The sequence below is a fragment of the Miniopterus natalensis genome, chromosome 5 (genome assembly GCF_054644295.1).
Source record: "Miniopterus natalensis isolate mMinNat1 chromosome 5, mMinNat1.hap1, whole genome shotgun sequence".
In the NCBI taxonomy this organism is placed as follows: domain Eukaryota; kingdom Metazoa; phylum Chordata; class Mammalia; order Chiroptera; family Miniopteridae; genus Miniopterus; species Miniopterus natalensis.
The window spans coordinates 25,288,574-25,307,998 of NC_142085.1; the positions used below are offsets into that span (position 1 = coordinate 25,288,574).

General features: G+C 36.6%; 1 protein-coding gene across 1 annotated transcript in view; it reads right to left on the reverse strand.

Moving 5' to 3' along the window:
- COL21A1 (collagen type XXI alpha 1 chain) overlaps nt 1-19,425 on the reverse strand; it is a 164,013-nt gene that overhangs the window by 16,988 nt on the left and 127,600 nt on the right. The window contains exons 18-20 of the mRNA XM_087817452.1: nt 3,992-4,036; nt 1,967-2,020; nt 877-930 (exon numbers count right to left, since the gene is read on the reverse strand). Of these exons, the coding sequence (XP_087673578.1) occupies nt 877-930; nt 1,967-2,020; nt 3,992-4,036 (153 nt within the window). The remainder of the gene's footprint in view (nt 1-876; nt 931-1,966; nt 2,021-3,991; nt 4,037-19,425) is intronic.

The window sequence follows — 19,425 nt, forward strand, 5'->3', positions numbered from 1 at the left end:
TTTATCCTATCTCTTCTTTAATGCTTCAGAAACTGAAAGTAGATTAGGTCATCTACTCATTTAGTTTGCCAGGGCCTATTCTCCTGAAACAATGTCTAGTTAAAGGTCAAATGCCTTCAAAACAGCGATTCTATTACTTCCTTTTGGAAGGTTGTCTTATATTCATTAAATTTTTGAGAACAGTTTCCTGTGTCTAGCCAGAACATACTTAGTTCCATCCTCTAAAAAAAAAATTAACAAAAACAACAAAAATAGTTCTTTTAGCACAGGATTCTATACACCTAGAAAATGGTCATACTATGGTATTGAAAGAATTTCAGTTCTACCATGAGAATCCCTAACCGGACATCCTAAATATATTTGTCAAGCTTGCCTTGCTTTGTTAAATTCTGAGAGTAAAGATAATAAGCTCCCTTTCCCATAGTCCTTAGGGAAGAAATGCCTGATGAAACTCACTACAAGGCATTTCACAAATAAATATTTCATATACATCCTACTAAATAAAAATACCAAAAACAGGCCTGGGAAACTGGTGCAAGCGCTAGTGCTCAGTCATGACCACTAATGCTCTAGGTGAGTGGGTTTGGCACTGAACTTCCTAGAACTCTGCACGTTCCTCAGTGCCCTCGGGGTACCCATCGGGAGGAGGGAGCTGAGGAGTGAGGGGCTCTAGGCCCTTTCCAGTTTAAACCATACCTGCTCTACTTTAGTCTGTCCTATATGCACAGTTCTTGCCTAAGATTTTATTTTAACAAGTAATTGTTCACAGAATTAAAACCACATTAAAAATAAAATCAATATAGTCCAAACACTTCCTGAAGTACATAAATGATCATTTTGCACAAAGTTCTCAAGCTTGTTAATTCCTATATTTACCTTAGATCCTGGAGTTCCAGGCTGACCTGGTGAGCCATCGCTTCCCATCAAACCCTACATTTTAAAGTGGGAATTTAAGAGAAATGTAGAGAAAAACATTTAAAAATACTAAATTCATTTCCAAGTTACACATTCTCATATCAATTGATTCACTAAAATATAATACAATACTTGGGAAATTTCCTCACACACATCTAAATAAAGGGTACAAGGTAAATAAGCAACCGACCGATGCAAGGTAGCATGAAGGCTAGCAGAGCCCTTATAATTTATTTTTTCAAAAAACACACAACAGCACAAATTACAGAAAGGCTAGTAAAAGACAGATGTAAAGGAAAGTTTATTTTATTCTATACTCTTTCTTCCTTTTGTCATGAGGGCTAAGAATTAGGTTTCTTCATAGACGTTACCTTGATCAACATTACTTACAATTTCTATTTTCTTGAACAATATTTTGAAAGAGTTAAAATCTAATAAATTCTTTGACTATAATAACCTCTCTTCAAGTTACAAAATGGCCCTTTTTTTTTACTAATCATATAATTCATAATAAGACAATGATAACTACTCTAGCACAAGGACCTGACTCAGTTCTTGTTTTACTTTAAATGCTCTCATATACATTAAAAACACCTGCTTTCTCTTAAACATGGCAAAGGAAACATGATGTGCAAAATAAAAATTCAATTAATATCATCAGAAAATATAATCACAATATTGCCATATTGAAAATACCATGTCATCACTATGATGCTTTGCTGTCAATTTAGGATGTTATTTCAATTATAAAATGTAAAACATACTAGTTAATAGCATAGTATGTAAAATATTAGAAATTTGTTTTCCGGTTTATCTATAGCAAGGTCTCTGATCTTTATTTGGGTGGTCAACTTTTTGAGAACCTGAAGAAATCTAGGCTCTTCTAGAAAAATGGACATAAACATTATCTTTTTTTATACAAATGGATGGAATTTGTAGACCCCAAATATCTCATTGCTGGATCCCATTCCATTTTGTGAACTCCAGAATAAGAACTCCTGGTACATAGTAACAATATTTCAAACACCTGATAATAATGACATTAACATACAGGTATCCCCGGAGCTCCTTTTTTTCCTAATGGTCCTGGAGGCCCAATTTCTCCCTAAAAATCAAGTACAGATCAAATTTAAAATTGGAAATTATCAATTCATTTCCAGAAATTTCCTACGAAAGCACTATAGAATGAAAATTCAATACCAATCAGCCCGGAGTGTCTGTCTTCCCTTCCTCTACTGTAAGAAAGGAGCGAGTCAAGGCTGAAAACGCAGGAATTGAACACCTTAAAACTTGGGCCTGGGGTTTGTGAAATTACTAAGTCAAACATTTTCATTAGGAAATCAGGTGTGACACTTGCCATTCTTTCAAAGGAAGACCTTGCAATTCACAAATAGTTGGTAAGGTGAGACAATGGGGAGTGGGGGGCGATAGGGAATCAAGAGAAAATTGTTTTATTTATCAGGGTTTAAGAGCTATGATCTTGAAAATAAACTAATAAAAAAAATAGGTACAGAATAGCATTAGATTTCAACTTCTGGGATTGTGGCACACTAGGTGCTCCAAGGGATTCTCTGAATCCAGAACAACAAAAAAAACCAGAAAGAGCATCCTCTGTGAGAGTGTTGGTCTTATAAGAAGTAGAGGAGATCTTCAAAGATCCCTCATTTTAATAAAGAATACTCTGGACTGAGGCTATGATTCTGAGGATTCGGAACTGTCCAGAAACCTTTGCAGAGGCCGAGACGCAGGAGTGAGAGGGTGGAGCTGTCTGGGAGCGTGTGTCAGCTTGGGAAAGGCCTGCTGGCTGGGCCGGGGACAGAGGCCGGGCTTGCACAGGGGGCCGAGATGGTGCCCGTCCGGCCAGCAGGAGGCAGCTCTCCCCCTCCCCTGAGGCTGGCAGGGCTCCCTCGGACTAAGATGATCAATGAGCTCACAATCAACAAGAAAGAGAGGAGGCCGCGAGCCACAGACGGACACTCAGCAGGAATATCAACCAACTGCAGACACTGGAATTGTCAGAAGAATTTAAACTGCATGTGAAATCTTAAATTAAAAAATAAAATCAGAAAGACTATTAGGGCTGAAAACAGAACAAGAAACTATTAAGCATAAAAAGATGTTGTTAAAAATTAGAACTAGAAATAAATCTAAGAGTGTTCAAAAATTTTTTTTAAATCAATTGATGGTTTAAACAGATTAGATACAGGAAAGTAAAAATAAGTGCACTGGAAAATATACCCCCCAAATTTGACCAGAATGTAAGGCAGAATAAAGAATATGAAAATAAAAAGCTATTTAGAGATGAAGGGAACAAAAAAAAAAGGAATAAAATATATCTCACTAGAAGTCCAGAAAGAAGCAAGAGAAAATGAAGTTGTAGTAATGACTGATGTTTTCCAGAGTTAACAGAAATAATTCCACAGAGCCAGGAAGCAAACTGAACACCCACCAGGACAAGTAAAGAGAGATCTACATCTAGAAGCACCACAGTGAGTTTCAAGAACACTGAAATCAAATAGAATACCCTAAAAGGATCCCAAAGAAAGGGCCAGACCACTTACAGAACAATGGCCATGAGAAATCAAAGCAGATTTTTCATAGTTAACAACAGAAGCCAGGAGACCACACAAGAAAGTGCTAAGAGAAAATAATCGTCAATCTTGAGTTGTATGCTCTACAAAATTATGTCTCGAATGCAAAAGTAAAGATATTTGTAATTAAATTAAAAAGTTTACTACCACGATATCTGCATATAAAGGAACTTCTAAAGATATAGTTTAGGAAGTAGTAAAATTACCCCAAAAGAGGTAAGGAGGGTCTTAGAGCACAAGACAGAAAAGTAACCTAGTAAGATAGAAAGCATGTATGTAAATCCAAAATATTATTGTCTGGATAAAACAACAATAAAAACCAATTTGTAAAGTCAAAATAATGCTTCTGATATTATATTATATTTGAACAATTAACTCTTGCCATGAATGTAGTAACAAAGTATTCTGGGTGAAGGCACATCACCACTTTGCCCTTTTAATAAGCAGGTCCAGGCCCAAATCTTTCAACTTTTGTTAATACGCACCTTTTGTCCCATTAATCCTTGGCTTCCAGGAAATCCTGGGATTCCCTAGAAGGAAATAAAGTATATTTTTAATTAAAATATTTGTTGACTGTAACATTAGAGGATAGGTCATAATTGGATTTTTAACTTCTTAAATAATGCAGAATTTCAAATATTATCATTTACGATATAACACTGCCACTTATAATGGTCCAATTTGGAAAGTAGGAAATTTATGAGTCAATATTATATGAACATCTATGGATATTTAAAGTTTTAAATAAAAGCTTTCAAAAAGAGAAGTTATGAGGATGTTAACCTTGGTTCTTCTTTCAGACCAACATAAGTGATAAAATAAGGACATTTCATTGAAATGCACTCCTGTGTTACTGATCAAGAATGCAAATAAAAACTGTCAAATCAGACAGTCCAGATTCAGCACAATACTTCCAAAGTCCCTCACAGTATCATAACTGACTAAAACTGATGAAACTAAATGATTTCCTCCAAACTGAGCCTGGAAACACCCAGGAGCCCAACTCCATGTGTAAAATATGGTAATCTTTCTCCTAATGAGTCCCTTGCTGATAAAATCATAAAGAAGATGCAGACCACAGTTTGTGGACAGACAGAAAAACAGAGAGATTTTCACATGGCTCAACCCAAATGTACAAGCTCTCTAGCAAGATTCAGAGGAAATTAATATTAACTTTATAAATTTGAGAATAACCTCAGTACATTTATTAATGAGAAAGCAATTCTAGTCGGTCATTCAATGCATTTACCAAAATGGTCATTTATCACCCAAACAAACAGTGATGGTGCTAATCATGGTGATCAATTTTCATTTCTTATTTTTTCTTAGCTCCTTTCTTGATGACACTTCAGATGAAATAATTGGTGTGTGTGTGTGTGTGTGTGTGTGTGTGTGTGTGTGTGTGTGTGTGTTTTCACAACCTGGCAGGAAAGGGAATGGGAAAGACAAGGAAATTGGGCCCCATCAGAGTTTCTTTGGAAGCCCTCTGCATCATCGGGGATGTCAAAGAATAAGCAGTGCTCTTGTCAGTAAATCAGTGCAAGTGGTAGAGTAGCCACTATCAGGGAGATCAAACATCTTCGATTGCAGGGAGAGCCTGCCATTATTTTGCCTTTCACATATTGACTTTATTAATACAACACTGCTCAATGTGTTAGCCACAATTATAGTGCAAGACAGGAGGACATAGTTCTGGTTTTAAAATCTACTTGAATCATAAATTACAATTCAATTTTATTCTGTTCGGCTCAATTCAACTTGCCAGGGCTCTATGCCTTTTGCAGACAGCAAAAGATGGATGTAAGCAATGACTGTCAACAGGAGCTTGCAGTCTAGTTGAAAGCACAGCCTTTATAAGCATACTAACTAGATAATAATATAAAACAACATTACATTTTAATGTAATTATAAAACATGAAGGCAGGACAGCTTATAAACACTCTAAAACCTAAAGCAAAAGTGCGTTTTGAGCATAAATAGAATAACACAAACTTTATCTTTATAGACAGAAAATGTATATTCTCAAAGCAATCAAGATGAATATTGTTCAGAATAAAGACCCCATTTCAATAGAAATCTCCTGTCATCAAATCCCACTCAAATACACACACACAAATTAATTATCGGTTTAGATCAAGTTCCGAATTTAAATAAAATCTCCTTATAAAATCTTATCAAGGTGGCCACACACTGTTCTATGCTGATACAGCTGTGTCAATGCAGTGCCCCTTGGCCCCAAGAACCCTCACGGGGTCATGCAATTGCCCTGAGACAGTCAGACCTGAAAAGCTGAAGTTTCTGCTTTACATACTCCTTTATTATTAAGGGTTTCATCACTATTCAAGTCTCTGTGCCCTTCCTAATCTATGATATTAGTAGGAGACAGTTATAGATATCCTGACGATTCCTGTTTCTAAAGCCAATCCTGGAGTCAGCAAGGCTACATTTTCACTCGGGGGGACAAATGGAGTTATGGCCAGGCATCCTTGAGCAACAACCTGGCTTTCGTCTCCCAGAAATCCCTGAGAAACCCCCATTCCCTCCCTGGGTCTGACTTGACACCCTTCTATCTGAGTAATTCTAAGACTGAGCTTGGTCTACATTAGGACATAGCCACAAATCTTATCTTATTTCAATATATCATATATTGATTTTGGGGAGAGGAATTCTAGATTAGGAAAAAAAATGTTCTTTTTCAACTATTGTCTCTCTTCTAAAATTAGCAAACATTAAAATACATTTCATAGATGTGAAAAGAAGTCATATCTTCTATGACCACTTCTACCAAGAATTATTAAACGCATATTTTATAAACAATCAAAAAATAAATAAAACTACATAATATCAAAAACAAAATGTAAAACTAATTTATAAAAGCAATTCTCAGCCAAACTAATATAATACCATGAGTGTGCATGGAATAAAAGACTGTTCAGAGATTGGTTAAACAGAAGAACTGAAATCATTCAGAGCACATTAGTTAAGAAAATTCCCCTAGATAATATTTTCCTGGGCTCCCAATACATTTATTGAAATAGGCTAAACTTGCCAATTTTACATTAGCAGAAATATCATTCAAAACTATTTGAAAGTTACCAGTTTGTTGATCCAAAAGTATTTAGTAACAATTACTTCATAGAGCATATGTTTTTCCAAGCTAACTCTTTTATATTTCACTTTCAGCCTGTGTGGTTTGGGGTTCAGGCAACTGTGAAATGTATAAGTAAAGACAGAAACAAGTCTTTTATTTGATAAGAGTAAAGGGACATATGTCTTGTACTTTTGTGATTTCAGTTTGGGTTTGAGGAAGAGCAGAGAGTCAACTAGAAACTCCTGCATAATGTTGTGGTGAAAAATGTTGGTACAAAAAGAAATGTTCTAGAAGCTTCTCTGTAACTATTAAACCACTGCTGTGTAACAAACAAGTTATTAAAAATAGACATACGGAATTTAGAATAAAGTTTTTGGTCCCTATATCCCAGAGACTACTTTATAATGAAGAAAATGTGTCCATGGTACATTACTTAGAAAAGATGAAATATCACTTTATACTTTCCCACATACAATGAATACATTTGTCTTACCCCTGAAATTAGAACATCTTTAATCAAATCTGTTTTTAAGTAATATAATATTTTCAATGTACTAAAAACAGATCTAACCCATTAATGGTATTTTTAAATCAAAATTTTCCACTTTTCTATGTAGGGATGGAGATACTTAATATTGCATAGCTTTCAAAATATTAGAAGCATATTATGTTTCCTTTCCTTATATAAAGAACTTATTAATTTATTCCCAAAGATTCAATGAAAGGAGAACTCATGTTGAAAGTATCATTCTCGCCCTGGCTGGTGTGGCCCAGTGGTTAGAGCACCGGCCTGCCCACCAAAGGGTCTCGGGTTCAATTCCCATCGAGGGAATGTACCTGGGCTGCAGGTTCTATCCCCGGCCGGCGGGCAGCGTGGGGAAGGCAACGAATCAATGTGTCTCTCACATTGATGTTTCTCTCTCTCTCCCCATCTCTCCCTCCCACTCTCTCTCAAAACAAAATCAATGGAAAAAATATCCTCGGGGAAGGATTAAAAGAGAAAAACAAAGTATTATTCTCATTTGCTATAAAGATTGCAATGATTATTAATAAAGAACATAGAAGTAGTATGAAAAAGTTAAACGTTTAGACCCTGGAGTCAAGCCAGTCCATTCTGAAGGGGCTAATTGGCTCCAGGCAAGTTATTTAAACTGTGTACCACTCAGCACCACTGCTTCAGACGTGGGGAAAATAGCAGAACCTAGTTCATTGAGTTGTTACATTGTATCAATGAACCTCACAAGTGCTGAGCTCAGTGCTGGCACAGCCATTGCATTTTCATGACTGTCTTTCCACAGCTCCTCCCTGACCTTTGAAAGTTACAAAATAAATGAGTCACCTATCTCCAGTATCTCAAAACTTGCCCTTTTTCTCCATTTCGAGGAACTCTGTTCTTGCCTTTCCGCCTGTCCTTTTCCTACACTCATTTCCAAGTGTCCGTGGTTTCCAAGGGGACTCTGACAAGCGAAGGCTCCCCACCAGGGGGCGCCAAGATGCTGGCACTGCCCTCACTCACCACCTCTGCCTTTCATGCTGAGCAGACTGATTATAGAAAGAGACTACCATCACTTCTGCTTTTAAAACATTTTAAATATATTTCATCACTTTTTCCCCCAGAAAAATACAACCAAAAGTTTCAAATATGTTTGCAGGTGGACTCCACATTTTTCAATCCTTTTTTTTTTTTTTTTACTTCCACAGATATATCATTATGATGGAGAAAAGATTACTCTGCAGCAGGGTAACTCTAAAGAGCAGTAAGTCACAGTCATAGCTGCCACACCTTAAAGAAACCAAGATACAAGTACTTGCAATGAGCCCTTAATAAGGAAATTAGTAGTTTTACCATCCTCTTTAATACTTCAATACAGTTTTACTACTCCCTTTCACCTTTAAGGGGAGAAACAGTAATCTAAGTAACATTGGATGGATTCATTCTCCCTAGCGTACAAACCAGGACCCCCATGAGATTGGATCCAAATTACCCAAATAATCTCAATAGGAAATTCTTCGGTAAATATTTTTGGGCTCCTCATACTTGTATACAACAGAAAATGTAACCGATTTGAATACATTTCTCACCCTAGCCTAAAGGCACTTAAACTTATTTTATAAAAAGCCAAGAAGATTGTATTCTACATGATTTGCAAATGGATTATTTTTCTGGACAAGATTTAAAAAGGCAAATATTTGTGAAATTAAAATCACATGCCAGAAAACCCAGAGGAGGTGGAGAGGGACAGAAATAAGAAACCTGGGATAGTCTGCACTGCCACATCATGGGAAGTCATAGAACCACCCTGATCCCCCAAATCCAGAAAAAGAACCTATCCCTGGACATCAGCAAGTGAAATCATGCATGTGAAACACATTAGTGAATTAAAAGGAACATATACACATCTGTAAACCTGAAAACCAATTCAATTTCAAAGAATAGTTCCAAAGTAATACCAGAGTTGTTCTAAAATAATCTCTGAGACTCTGAAACCCTAAAAAGTGCAGATCATACTTTTTGGGGGCACATGGAATGTCACTGTATAACTCAAACCAAATTGTGGTGAATTTCTCAATAAGGAGAAAATTGAACATGGATTTTCCAAAGATCTTAGTAACTGACTCAATTACTGAATAGAAGCTGTATACCATTTTCCAGAGAAATCTGAAAATTATAATAAATTTCAAAAAAACACAAAGAAATATATAAGTCATCAAATAAAAGTATTTAAAGCATCAAATAAAAGGTGAAGGTAATTTGAGGAAGGAAACAAATTAATGAATATTGAACCTAATTAATTCATTTATGTGGTAAAAAGTAAATAACTATTTAAAAATTATATCTATAGCCTTTAGTCTTTATTTATAACCTATTTTTGAAATATTATATAATGTTACACCTAAATTATTGTATTTATTGTGTATCTCTGCCCACTGTGAGTTTTATGTTTGTATGATGTATATCCCCATTTTTTTCTACTGAAAATAATGAGACGATAGACTAATAAGCATTGACTAAAGAAAAAAAACTAATTGTTAGTTTTCTACTGACCTATGACAAATTAACAACACACTTAGTAACTCAGAACAACAGAATTTATTCATTTACAGTCTGCAGGTCAGAAGTTCAGCATGGGTGATACTGGGCTAAAGTCAAGTTGCTGACAAGGCTGTGTCCTTCCTGAAACTTCTAGGGGAGAACCCATTTCCTACTGAGTCGGGTTACTGGGAAAATTGAATTCCTTGCAGTGGTGGGACCAAGGTATCCGTTTCCTTGCTGACTGTAAACTGAGGACCATTCCCAGTTTCTAGATGAAACCACATCCCTTGGCTCATGGACCCCTTCCTTCATCTTCAGTGTCAGCAATGGCCAGTCGGTTCTTCTCCAGTTGAATATTCCGAACCATTCCTCACCCATCTCCTTCCAGGTTTAATTATTTTTTAAGAGATTGGGCCCACCCAGGTAATCCACTGTAATCTCAAGGTCATCACCTCGATCACACCTGTAAAGTCTCTTTCCCATGAAAATGAACCTATTCCCACGTCCTGGAGATTAGGATGTGGATACCTTTCTGGGGGTGGGGGAGTCAATATTTTGTCTACCTCAGAAACAGTATTATTCCAGGACCGGATAGTTTCTATGTTAGTTCAACTTCCCCAGGGCATTAAAAAGATGGAGATGGTCTAAATTAAAATTATGAGGCCATCATAACCCTAATAATAAAACCAGTCAAGAATAATACCTAAAAAAAGAAATCTACAAACTGATCGATATCGTTAGTACAAATGCAAGTGGCTTTATTATTACGTTAGGAAATCAAACAGAACAGTGAGACAGAACAAAAGCTGGGCGTGATGCAGTAGGACTTATTTCAGGATGCAATGAGTGCTCGGCATTAAGAACTATACCCATATAATGTTATGCTCATGTAAGTTACTGTAGTAACAGAGGAGGAACAATACAAAATCATCTCAAAAGGTACTAAAAATTCATTTTGTGAAATGTATCCTGTATTACTTATTACAGACTTTTAACAACCCAGATCAAGAACTTGGTAAAACTGAGTCTAAATCCATCGGAAACCGATGGTTGTTTCATCAGACTTGGTGAAACAATAGACATTTCTAGTCAAAGTTAGGAACAAAGCACAGGTGGCTTTGAAGGAGTAATTTCACGGACAGGACTATGTCCTTTCTGCAAACGGTTTCCTAAGTACGTGGGAATGTAAAAACATCAACAGGAGAGGCTAAATGAAATGCATCCCTGCTGTAAGTAGGTTCTATATTCTCTCTGTAACCTGGTCTGGTAAAGCACCCATAACATTGTAAAGTTAAAGCTTCAACGGACAGCATTCCTTATTGTAAAAATATGTGTATGTGTTGCTTATATATTTGAATATGAAAAGAAAAAGTTTGAAAAGGATCTCACTGAATGAAAAACAGCTGTTATCTCTGGAGATGGCAATAGGATTTGGGTACGACAGACTTTCAAATTTACAACAAAACTTCTATATATTTTGCCTATTTTTTAAAAGTTAAAGGATAAAAATGTGTAATAATTAATGTAAACAATGAATAAATAAATATAATTCAAATGTTCAATAAATTGAAACGTGGCCCCCGCCGACTTTACATTTCAAAAAATTCTCAGAAAAACCATCTAAGATCTTTTTCTTCACGTCTGAGTCATCAAAGAAACTACTGTGAAACGCTGGTCTGCCAAAACACAGAGGTAATGCTCTGAATGGCTGTGGCTCTCATTGGGTCCAAACAAAAGCTAAAACAATGAGAAAGACTCAAAGATCAGTTCTGGAAGAGTCTTAACAGACTCACCACTGTGACTTCAGGCAATAACACACTGGCTCAGTTTTCATGGCTTGGTAGGCTATTCTTGTAGGTAATTTTTTACATGTCGCTCAGGAGAAACTGTTAGACAAAGGCACCAGTCTTTCTTAGGGAGGGACAATGCTGTGTTTAAGAAGCAAGGTCTTTGATAAAAGAGCTAGAAATTTGGCACTGGACAAAATTAGCCTAACCGGTGAGCATTTCCCCACTTACCCACAGGAACAGAAATTAACTTATCTAGAATTAAAAAGTGTTTTATTATTAAATACTATGTAAATTTTTAAATGTCTAGTAAAATTAATCACCTAAAAATTTCATGTAAAATTGAAAGTAGAATAAGTTTAAATGACCGAATTCCTATCTTTGTGAAGATTGACCTGTCTTTCATAAACACGTTTAGTCTAATTCAATTGCATATAGATGGATCTTTGTTCTACAAGATAGATTTGTTTCTGAGGTTGTGTCAAAAAATAAAATAGCCCTGGCCTGGTGGCTCAGTTGGTTAAACGGTGTCCCATGCTCCAAAAGGGCGCTGGTTCAATTCCCGGTCAGGGCACCTGCCTGGGTTGCCAGCTCGATCCGCTGTCCAGGTGCATGCAGGAGGCAGCGGATCTTGTTTCTCTCTCACACAGATATTTCCCCTCTCCCCCCCTCCCTTCTTCTCTCTAAAATAATAATAATAATAAAGTATTTTAAATATAGAAGGGAACTGGATCCATTTGGAAATATAATTTCATATTATCATTCAGGGCAATACTGAAGCTTATTTAGGCAGAGGAAACTATTAAAATGCATACGGCCTAAAAGGATAGGGTCATAATTCCATTTTCTTTTATCAGTGTCATTAAAATTAATTGTTCTCAGCTGGGTACCATCTTTCTACTACTTTCATATTCCTGTTTTGATCAATTTGTTTCATAGCCTCTATATCACTAGTTATCAAACTTTACATCAGACTCACACAAGTACTGATTAAAAATACGGTTTCTCAGGCTTCAGCTCCTGACTCTGATTTATTAGGATGAGGTTGGGCTAGGAAACCTGAATTTTAACTGAAACCCTGAGCAATTCTGATTAAGGTAATCTGTGAATCACAGTTGGAAAAAGTTCTTTATGAAAAAAATAACAAAAACTCTTAAAAATTATCTGTATTTGGGATGTTAAGCTATGAGAGTCATCATGGAGTTTTTAATTTGATTTATGATCTGCCAATTAAATTTTCACACAATCCATTTTATGTCTCTCTGCTTAAAAACTACTATATATAACTTATTTTCTCACCGATCTTTGACCCTGTGATTAAAATTTTTAACATTGTGCCTTTCATGATTAACTTCATTTTTCTTTAATGTCTTTAAAGAGTCGTAACCTGCCTAGCTGGTGTTGCTCAGTGGTTGAGAGTCCATTGATTCCCAGTCAGGGCACATGCCCAAGTTTTGGGCTTAATTCCCCAGTAGGGGGCTTGCAAGAGGCAGCCAATCAATGACTCTCATCACTGATGTTTCTATCTCTCTCTCCCTCTCCCTTCCTCTCTCTGAAATCAATAAAAACATATTTTTTAAAAAGAGTCATAACCTGCCACACAATTTTTATACACACCTTTATAGAGTATGTTTCTTGAATGAATTTTCTATTTCTCTAACCGAAGAGCAAGTGTTCCATCTGAAACCACCTGGTATAATGTACATTCTATGATTGCTCAGCCAATATTAGCACCTACGATGCATCTCAGTAAGTATCTGCAACAATTCTAAGGTTCTCTAGTGGAGGTTTTTCATTTTGTATGACTAATCACTATATTTTAAAATATTTTGTTCTTGCCCGGCCGAGCGTGGCTCAGTGGTTGAGCGTCGACCTAGGATCCAGGTGATAGGGGTTCGATTCCCAGTCAGGGCACATGCCCGGTTGCGGGCTCCATCCCCAGTCAGGAGGCGTGCAGGAGGCAGCCGATCAATGACTCTCTCATCATTGATGTTTCTTTCTCTCTCTCTCCCTCTCCTTTCCTCTCTCTGAAGTTAATAAAAATATTTTTTTTAAATAATAATAAAATAAAAAATTTTGTTCAGAAATTCTTTGTTTTACCAAATCCATCAATTAAGTGCCTTCTCTTTTATGTAGACAGCTGAAGAACATTCTATCACAACAACAAAATTATTCATAGTTTTTAGAACCAATAAATCATCATAGGACTCCTTGGCCCTGGTTGAATTTTAATATTAGTGTATCAAATTACTCTTTGTACTTTATTTGTAAGAAAGAGTTTCACTGAAAACACCCAGTCCCTATGTGTTAATTAAATAAAATTAAAAGAAATCTGTGTTGATATTTTTCATCAGATTAAATTCATTGTGAACTATTAGAGTAGCACATGACTTCTGGAATATATTTATAAATTCTAGTCTTGTGATTAATATAGTCTTTAGCTAACAACACACTTCATTTTTTTATATAACCCCCAAAGCATGTATACACGCCAAAGTATTTCAAAGCCACAATCTTTTAAAGAACCAAAATTAAAACAGAATATAAACAGATAACTAGGACTTAATTAGGCATATCTATTTCAAACAACGGAACACTCCTGCTCATTACAAAAATTATTTCTATAAACCATTTCAGTGCCTAGAACTATTGGCCATCCATTACCTAATTAGGTGCTTACCTCATTACCAAAAATAAAAACAAATATTGATGTAAACAAAATAAATATTTTTGAGTGCTCTTTCTCAGATACTCCCCCTCCATTTTAACATCCTGTACACACATCCAGAACATAAATAATTTTCAGGTGTTAATTCCAAGAGGCATCATACATTTGCCTAGTGTTCCCAGTGGTATCCACACTCAAGCACTTTGAATATATTTATTAAAACATAAAACACAAGAAAGAGATCTTTAGAATGAAATGATCTAGCCACCAAAGTGTGCACTATGGGTCACATAAAAAAATATAGTTGTTTCCACAGTCATTGAAAGTAGAATGAAGGTAAAACATTACCATTTCATCTGCTCAAATAGCAGTTTATATGGTTCATGTAACTAGTATTAAAACAAATATGACTTGTCTTGAGCAACACTGTTTTGTTAATTCTGTATTTTTCATGCTTTGAGAATGGAGAATGTGTTTGAACTCTTTAAGAATATCATAAGAGTACCTCTTAGATATCAAAGGTTTTTAACACAAAAATGCCCCTGGTCCTCATATGACTAAAGAGCATATTTACTCAGAGGATATGTTACCCATTCTGAGACTTGATCACACATAGTTTCTTATGTTCAACTACATTTATTCCTCTTGTCGTTTCAGGGTTCAAAAAGTCTCTTAAATTACAAAGAAATGGACAAAGAAGGGGGACTCAAAGAAGTATATTTTAATACTTATCAACAATCTTACAATAACCATGTTATAAAAGATTTCTTCAAAACACCACCAACAAAAATGATCAATACCATAAGCACAGAGCTTCTAAACTTAAAATCCACTATGTCACTTTATAAAGTTGTCTGATGGTGGTCTGGTTTTACTATGCCAGTGAAGTCATTTATAGCAGGAAAGAATCAAACAGGTCTATGATTATACCTGGTGGGACCTTATTAACTACTGTACTTTATATAGATAGCTGGTCAACATCTGCTTTGTAAGATCAAAGAAAATATATATTTTCACAGCCATTACAATGCCAAATGCCATATTCTGGGAGAGAAAAAGAAATGTACATGTTATTTATAATTTTAGTCACTCCTGTAAATAATCAGACATTTACATTATTTAATTTAAATAAAACATACTTCAAAATTCATTCAAAGAGCTGTTCTCCACCAAGTTTTAAAACCTAACCCTGGAATTAGCAAGGAATTATTATAACAATAATGGTAATTGAATTTCCTAAATTGTTAAATGCTGGTTGCCTTCACCCTAAAAATGCAATGTCAAATTCTTAGCAGACTGAAAGTTAAGGTTGTTCCACTGAACACATACCAAGGATGTGCCACTCCTGGGGCCTGCAAGAGGAGTGGGGGGAAAAGTGTTACAAATCAGCACAAAAGACTTTAAAATCTTGCCATACAATTGCAAATCAAATAAGAACAAGGACAGAACCAGTGGGGTTTTTCCCTCTTACCTTTATTCTCAATCCAAATAAGAAATATAGTCAAGTGGGCAAATAAAGACACCTCCCCTTCGCTAGTATAATAAAGTGGATTATTCCACATGGGAAACCACCATAGCAGTTCAACCTGAACTTTTCCCAGGAATTTCATGCTTGTCTTCTGTGTATATGCCTAAAAATGACATGTCAAGTAATCGCACCACAGAAAAGGTGATTAAACAAAAGACCTACTTGTCTCTTAAGTAAATGATGACTTGGAAGGGCTCAGCAGTTAACATTACACCATGAGACAAGCATAACATGTGGTTTAGCAAGAATTCAAAAGGCATGAGGAAAGGAAACAAAAGCCTCTAGGAGCCAATGTCCTCAAATACAGTCAATGACTCCCATGTCTTTATTCCTGGAAAAATGATAAAGCAAACATTTCCAGAAGGGAAAAAAAAAAAAAAAAGAGTTAAGGCATCCTTAACTAAGAAATACGTGCTCACCTCCATAGATCCAGAAAATGTTGCATCTTTTGACACCCTCCGTGAGCCACGGAGCTCCAGGGATCCTGGCTCAAACAGGAGAACCCTAGTCCTGCCTACACACCTGCACCGCGGGCCACAGGCTCCCTGTGCACCAGCGAGTGGCTCAGGCGGCCTGAGAAAAACGCTACACTAAACGCGAGGTGTCATCAGGACTGCGGGGCGGGACATGAGTCGCTGCGACAAAGAGGCTGTGGAAACACTGCTCCTGCAGGTACCTGGTCGGCAACAGCCGGCCAACAGGAGACTGACCAACATGAGGACCTGGTCGGAACGCTGACTGGAACGAAAATTAGCATTCCCGGTTACCACCTTACAACTTCTGGTAAACGCAGAGGGCTGCTGTACCGCCCTGTGCCCCATCCACGCAAAGGAAGATCAAAGGGATTTTATGAGAAGCTAGAAAGACGTAGGTCCAATGATTGAGGACTCCCTAAAATAGGAATGACTGTTCTCCATCGCCTGGCACAAAAATAAAATGGAACCTGACAAACCAAAATATTTTAATAAGAAAGAAAGGGTGCAAAACACTCAAAACCCAGGCCTTAATTTTTTATAACATATTACAGAAACATGTTCACAGGGGGAAATAAAAGACAGGCAAGCAAAAGTAGAACACAACAAACATCAGAAACCTACCTGGAGGAAAACATAAGCAAAGCCACGTTTACCATGCAGATCCTTTCTTATGCATACAGATTCATACAGTAGTATATTTTTAATCTGTGGTTTATATACATTATACAGTATGTGTCAGACATTCCAATTGTTCCAAATTTGTAATATGATGAATAGTACGGGGAAGGTACATGGGCTCAAAGGTACTAAACAGAATGCAAAAATATAGAAAAATGAGAAAGCGGATAAAAATAAGTTTTTAAAAACACACGAGAGTTTAACAAAATTGATTACACAAAAAATATTGGTGACTGAGGAGCCTTGCTTTTAACCAAATTGTCATTTAAACCTGTTTATCTATTTGCTTTAAGTCCAAATGTTTACAATTAATACATGTGCTACCAAGAGTTTGAGATATGTATCAGTATGTAGTCATATGTAGTCATATGCCTTTATACATAGGTTCAGTACAGAAATAACTGTTAAGGATTAGAGGAGATGAAAAGCCCAGTGTACTGGTTTCCTTTGGCTGCTATAAAAAAAAAAAATTACCACAAACGTATTAGCTTAAAACAACAGAATTTTATTCTCACATAGTTCTTGAGGCCAGAAGTCTAAAGTCAAGGTCCAGTCAGGGTTGCAGTCCCCCAGAGGCTCTAAGGGAAAATCCATCCCTCACCTCTTCCATCTTCTGGTAACTGCCAGCATCCCTTGACTTGTGGCCTCATATCATCCCAATCTCAACCACTATACTATGTTCTCTTTGCCTCCTCTGAGAAACTTCAGTTCTGCTCTTAATGCCTTTCAACTGATTGGATCAGGCCCACCCAGGTAAGCCAGGATCATTTCCCCACCACAAGATCTTTTAGACATATCTGCGAAGACCCTTTATTCTAATAAGACAACAGTTCTAGATTTCAGGCATTATGGTCTGATATCCTTCTGGGGAAGCAAAGCATCCATCATTCAATCAACTACACCTAGTATCCACAGAAATTCTTTTAAAATTTCCTTGAATCTGACCCACCATCTCTTACTAGAATTCAATTAGTCCCCACTTTTACATGTCTATTCTAATTACTCAAAGCTTAGTCCCCCCTACTGAAATGCCCCCAGTGTTATCTAGATATGTTCCATTTAAAACTATATTAGGATCACCACCCTGAGCCAAAATCAATTCTTCTTGCTCTATTCCTAGTTTGTTGCCTGGTCCTCCTGTGCCTCTACCTACGTGATAAGATTTTGAGTCATCCATTCTCATCCTACCCACATGCAATTGATCCTTGAGCTCTACTGGTACCATTTAGTTCACTTTAAATAGTCCAAAACTCTCCACCTCAACTCTGAATGTTCTTGCCTTTACTGGAACTGGAGGTAACAGGGCTCAGCTACCAGGGTCTGTCTTCCATCTCAGCTCACCTTCTATGCATTCATTCTCTACTCTGCTTTCTAAATCTGATCATATTATTCCCCTACCTAAAACCTTTGAAGGGCTCCCACTGCTCTCAGATTTAAGTCCAAATAGCAGAGACATATCAGGCCCTTCTTGATTTGCAGTCTACCTAACCCCTACAACCTCACCTTGCACTGTTATCCCATTCTCTCCATGTATACTTAGTAGCCTAAACTAGTGGCAGTTTTCCTCAGAGTATCATGATTTCTTTTACTTCTATGTTTTGAAACAGGCTACAGACTCCTGCCTTGCAAGCCCAAAGAATCAGCCAACTCCCATTTATATTCGAGAATTTGGCCAAGAGAGCATCCTGCTTAAGAATGCATCCCTATACACTTTAAATAAGTATGGTATGTGAACTCTCTCTCAAAAATGCTGTTTAGAAAAAAATGCACCCCTTTCAGTAGCATCCTCAAATTCATTTAGTGTTCTACACATCTTCTACAAATTTGCAAGACTCCCCTGTTCCCACCTCCATAATATTTATGCTATGTTGTGATCTACTGGCTCATCTGACTGCTTGAAGGCAGGGCCATGACATTAATCTTCACATTCTCATCAACTGGTATGACATCTGGCACAAAGCAGACACTCAGTAAATGCTTACTGGATGAATGACTTAAATGTTATGATCCTTAAACACAGTGAAACATGGTTGAAACCAATTATAATAAATCCAGCAGAAGTTGAGTGGGTATCATTTGCTACTTAGAAAGTAAGTTGCCTTTAGGACTGAATTACTATTAGGATTGACAATACTGGCCTTTCAAATGCAAAGCATAGGCATGTGGATGTAATTGTACTTTAAAGCAGCATAATTATTTTCCAGTAAAATACAGCCTTTGTCCTCAAGTTGAATTCCAGGAGTTAGTTCATATTTACCAATCTGCTTACATGGATGAGTCATCATCCGGCTGCTATAAGCTGTGTTTAATTAGCTTTAAAGCATTTCTTCTAAGAGCTTCTGTCCTTTCAACTTAAGCTCCATTAATTTTCCTGGCTGCCACATTATAGAACAAATAATATAGTGAACATGACCTTTTTAGTGGGGCCAAATCTTTCATTATAGATACTTAAAACCAGCATCCACATGCAACGGAAGAGACTTCATTTCTTGGCATCATCAAGTATATCAACTTATTTTTTTCATGTTTTCAAAGCTTCTCCACAAAGGGTAAGGATCAGTCTCCCTAGGATGACATTTCTAACAACCAAATTTCCATTAATTGTCAAACTAACAGGATAGTTTGTAATGTTAATTGTTCTTAACTGGAAGAGAGTA